We start from the raw sequence: 4,605 nt of genomic DNA, 5'->3' as shown, positions 1-4,605 counted from the left end.
GGGAGTCTGACTCATGGGAGAGGATCCTTGAGCCGCGGTGCAGTGTGGGTGGGGGGCAGGTGAGCTGGGGTGGGGGCCTGGGCCTCACCTCTGACACGTGGATGTGCTGATTCGGTTCCATGTGGCAGAGTTCGGTCAGGTCCGGGTTGTGGTTCTTCCCATCTGGGTAGAGGTAGCTGGGGGAAGGGAGGAGGTGGGTACGGGCAGGGGGGCATCCAGCGCCCCCACCATACCCTGGAGCGGCTGTCCCAAATATATGGCTGGCCTGGGGATAGTTGTCCCCTCAGACCCCCAAAGAAGGACTCCAGCTCTGGAAACTCCAGACGAATGAGAACCAGGAAGCATCAAACCTCAGGTCCAGCCCTCCTAGAACTTCACTCATCCTAGAGTCTTCGGGCCGCAGCGTAAAAGCATCTTTTTTCCCCCTAAAACTGCAAAACCAGCTTCCTTCACAGCTCACCCCTCACCTTTCTTTTTAAAAGTTATTTGGCTGGGACGCGTCTTGGTTGCAGCGTGCAGGATCTAGTTCTCCAACCAGGGATCAAACCTGGACCCCCTGCATTTGGAGTGCAGAGTTTTATCCACTGGACCACCAGGGAGGTCCCCATAATAGCATCTTTGTCACAGATTGCAGGAGTGACCAGATCCTACAGTCTTAGGCCCACAGGGCTAGAAGGACCTCCTGGTCTGTCTACACTATTCTTACTTCACAGAGGGTGACCGGGTCTCTGAATGAGAAAGGTGATGCCTGAGGCCATGCAGTCGTGCTGTGGGCCAGGTCTGAGTGACTGGCTCCAGGACACCCCAGGCTCTGCACACCCTGAGTCTCCCATCCAAGTCATGAATGACCAGTACTGGGCAACTCTACCTCATTGGCCTTAGTTTTCTCTTCTGTAAAATGGACATAATCATGCCTAGGCTAAAGATAGGTGATGAGGATCCAGTAAGACAGTGCTTAGAGAACACACAGGACTCAGTCCCCACACATAAACACCCAGTGAGAGGGGAACTGCTAGGATCAATGTCTAAAGACCCAGAAACTGTTTCACTGTGAGGTAGAGAGAGCTTGGGGTCCCCTCCCCACCTCTCTCTTGACTTGTCCATTTCTAGAATTGTGTGTGTGTGCATGTACACTCTCATGTACATAGATCAGAGGGGTTAAACCAGATGGAAGGTGTTCACATTTATTTTAACTCTGGAATCCTCCACTGAAATCTGAACCTTAGAGTATATATTATATATATATAATATATAGCTTAAGGTGTATAGCATGCCAGGGAAGCCTGGCGTGCTGCAATCCATGGGGTTGTAAAGACTCAGACATGACTGAGCAACTGAGCATGCACGCTTACATAAATACACACACACACATGCCCAGTAGAGTTTCATTACTTGTGGATTTTGTATGTGCAGACTTGCCTACTTGCTAAACTGCACTTGGAAGCCCAACATCCATACTCCCTGCGGCACTTTCACGGTCACTCACAGCCAGGCCTGCTCGCAGCTGAGGATGGACCGGGCGGCATTTGGCCTTTTCCTCTGAGCTCTCATATTATAAACGTGTTCTTCTCCTGGTGACTGCGCTGGTTTCAACGCCCCTGGGCAGACTGCTGAGGTGCTGCCTAGGGGCCTAAGCATGGGAAGGCCAAGATGTGCCTCATGGAGAAAATACGTGTGGGAGATGAGCTTCGTTCAGGCGGGAGCTACTTGCTGCTGGCCGCAAGCTCAAAGCAAATGTATCAACAACAGACATTAAACCAGGCGTCTTTAAATAGAAATACGGGCTTCCCTGATGGCTCAGTGGTAAAGAATCCGCCTGCCATGCAGAAGATACAGGAGACGTGGGTTCGATCCATGGGTCAGGAAGATCCAGGGAGGAGGACATGGCAACCCACTCCAGTATTCTTGCCTGGAGAATTTCATGGACAGAGGAGCCTGGTGGGCTACAGTCCATGGGGTTGCAAAGAGTCGGACAGGACTGAATGGACTTAGCACGCACACAACTGGATATCTACCTACCTATCCATCCATCCATCTACTTATCTAGCTACCTATCTAATCTACCTATCCTCCATTTTATCTGTCTCCCAATATCTATTTATCCATCCATCCATTCTATCTATCTATCCAACGTCATCCATCCATCTACCTACCTACCTATCTAGCTGCCTATCTGTTCATCTATTCTTTCTTCCTATCATCTATGTATCCGTCTATCATAGATCCACCCATTATCTATCTCAGCATATCATATAGATATGATAAGGAGCTAAGGAGGCTCTGGTTAAACCTTCAAGGTGAGACTCAGGAACGCTGTCTACCTTTTTCACCCCTCCTGTCCCACACAAGTCAGATCCTGCAAGAGGGGCTCTGGGGCGGCCAAGATTACAGACTGAAAACCCCAGTCTAGCTTTATTGCTCAGTTCTCCTTCTGCTCTCACAGTCTAGATTCTAGAACAGGACATGGATATCTAGAAGCAAAAGCCTTGAGTGCAAGTCCAAGGAAGGGGACCTCTGGGGTTGTGCCTAGCTACCACACACTCCTCCTAGACCTGCAGCTAGCTTAACATGGCAGCTGTGTGCGAACTGACAAGGCGTTCCTTCCTGCACCTCTGCCTGCCACCTGCTGGAACACTGCAGTATTGCAATTTTATGTTGTCAAAGGCATGCCGCCTGTGAACCCTGTGCTCTCAGACGTGCTCATCCCTCCTAGGATGGTGACTCACAAGCCTTCCTTCTGTCCTTCCAGGAGCACCTGGAACAGGGGTTTGTTGAGAGGGATGGTCTGCAAGATGCTGCCATCTGAGCTCACGTATCCGATGGCCCACTTCCCCAGGCGAGTGCAGCTGGGCCGGAAGATGTAGCTGGAGGAAGAGGTAGGAAGGGATGGGGGAGGGAGTGTCCACCGCTGACCCACTCTGGAACCTCCCGGCCCCTCACCCTGCTGGGGATCCAGGTGTCTAGATTCTTGCTCCTTCATAAACTTCCTACCTTTTAGGCAAAAGAGGCACTACTAGTCCCTGTCCCCACTTTAGGGAATGTCTGCAGAGTTTACCTGTTAAGCTCCTCCTCCACCCTCACTGGGTTTAGACGACACGGGGACTTTTGCTGGAAGTAATAGGAGAAAGGCACCCCATTTCTATAGGGGATGCTAAGCTGGTAGGGTGTACAGCTGTGGCTTCTGGAAAGCATTTGCCACCACAAGGAAAGACTATGTCTGAGAATGAGGCTAGCACAGAGGAAAGCTGGGGAAGGACAGGAACTGATTTCTGACAACAGCACTTGAGCACCTGGATCCAGCTGTTCCTGAAATCCACACCTGGTCTTCTCAATTATGGCCGTTGATTCATTCCTTTTTCTTTCCCTTTATACCAGTCTCAAGTGTAACTGGAAAAGTGCTAACATATCATCTTGGGGGTCCTGCACCTCTGTCCTGCAAAGACTCAGGAATCTGACATCCTATTCCTTTAACCTCTTGGTGTTCCAGGTAGCTCAGTCCCTCAATTTTTAGCCCTCTATTGGGATACAATGGCTCAAAACTCCCGGCTTGAAATACTTTAAGGACCCAAGTGTCTGGTTTCCCAGCAGGTGGGAGTTCACATTCAAAATATTTAACAGATGTGTGGGTTCTAACCTATGAGAAACAGATTGTATACCAGGGCAGGATCTTTGGGTCCCCTTGCTGGATCAGGGGTATTGTCCCTTTAGCTGCTGGACTGTGGGCAGGTTTAGGTGGTTCCAGGACAACCTAGGTGGCAGGGGCACTCAGCATTCTTCCTCTGAGTTCTCGACTCTCTGGGGTCCTGTGTACCACGGCCCTTCAGTTCGTGTACCACGGCCCTTCAGTTCTTACTTTCTGAAGGATGTCTCGGTCACCCAGACACCCCAGCCCAGGATCCAGACCCTGCGACCCCTGCAGCCTCCTCCTCACGAGGCCCAGCCCTTTTACCTGCCTGGCTTGTCTCTGAAAGTCTGCAGACGGGCTTGGACCTCATCGTATGTGAGGAAGGCCATGTAACCCGGGTGGTTGACCGCCAAGAGCTGCCAGTTCTTGAGGAGTGTTGGCCACGGCTAGGGCGGGGCAGCACTGAGGTCAGGGAGGGGCTGAGGAAGTGGCCCGCGCTCCTAGTGCCTCCCGGGGTCCAAGAACACAGACATCTCACTCACACCCACAGTGGGCCTCAGGAATATCTTTGACATAGAAGATTCCAGGCCCTTCCACCTCCAGGACTCAGGAGTCCAGGCCCCCAGCCCCTCCTCCCACAGACCCAGGAGTCTGGGCTCCCAACCTCTCCTTCCCCAGGACTCAAGAGTCTGGGCTTCAGACCCTGGTCTTCCCTGACCTGGAAGAGCCTGGTGAAGATGTCAAACTCGAAGATGGACACGTGGCCGCTGCAGGTGAGGTCGATGGTGGAGCGCAAGGCCAGGGCCGTGGAGCCTGGCTCCACAGGGTGGCAGATGCATAAGACCGCCTCAAACTCAGCCCAGGGCAGCACACATCTAGGTGGGGGTGGGGATGGGGGGGTGCAGATGAAGCCTCTGGGAGCCATAGCTCCTGGGAAGGAGCGGGGGCTGCACTCCTGGGTCTGAGGGACTAGGGGCTGG

The 4,605-nt window shown here is 52.5% G+C and overlaps 1 protein-coding gene across 1 annotated transcript in view; it reads right to left on the bottom strand.

Moving 5' to 3' along the window:
- Positions 1-4,605, bottom strand: part of CBLC (Cbl proto-oncogene C, E3 ubiquitin protein ligase) — a gene marked incomplete at its 5' end in the record, with an annotated part of 18,467 nt that overhangs the window by 7,639 nt on the left and 6,223 nt on the right. The window contains 4 exons of the mRNA XM_010852686.1: positions 89-176; positions 2,727-2,864; positions 3,950-4,071; positions 4,344-4,500. Coding sequence (XP_010850988.1) covers positions 89-176; positions 2,727-2,864; positions 3,950-4,071; positions 4,344-4,500 — 505 coding nt within the window. The remainder of the gene's footprint in view (positions 1-88; positions 177-2,726; positions 2,865-3,949; positions 4,072-4,343; positions 4,501-4,605) is intronic.

Source organism: Bison bison, unplaced genomic scaffold (assembly GCF_000754665.1).
Source record: "Bison bison bison isolate TAMUID 2011002044 unplaced genomic scaffold, Bison_UMD1.0 scf7180017864313, whole genome shotgun sequence".
NCBI classification, from domain to species: Eukaryota; Metazoa; Chordata; class Mammalia; order Artiodactyla; family Bovidae; genus Bison; species Bison bison.
Note: the sequence above shows the minus strand (reverse complement) of the source record. Positions and strands in the feature narration are given on the sequence as shown.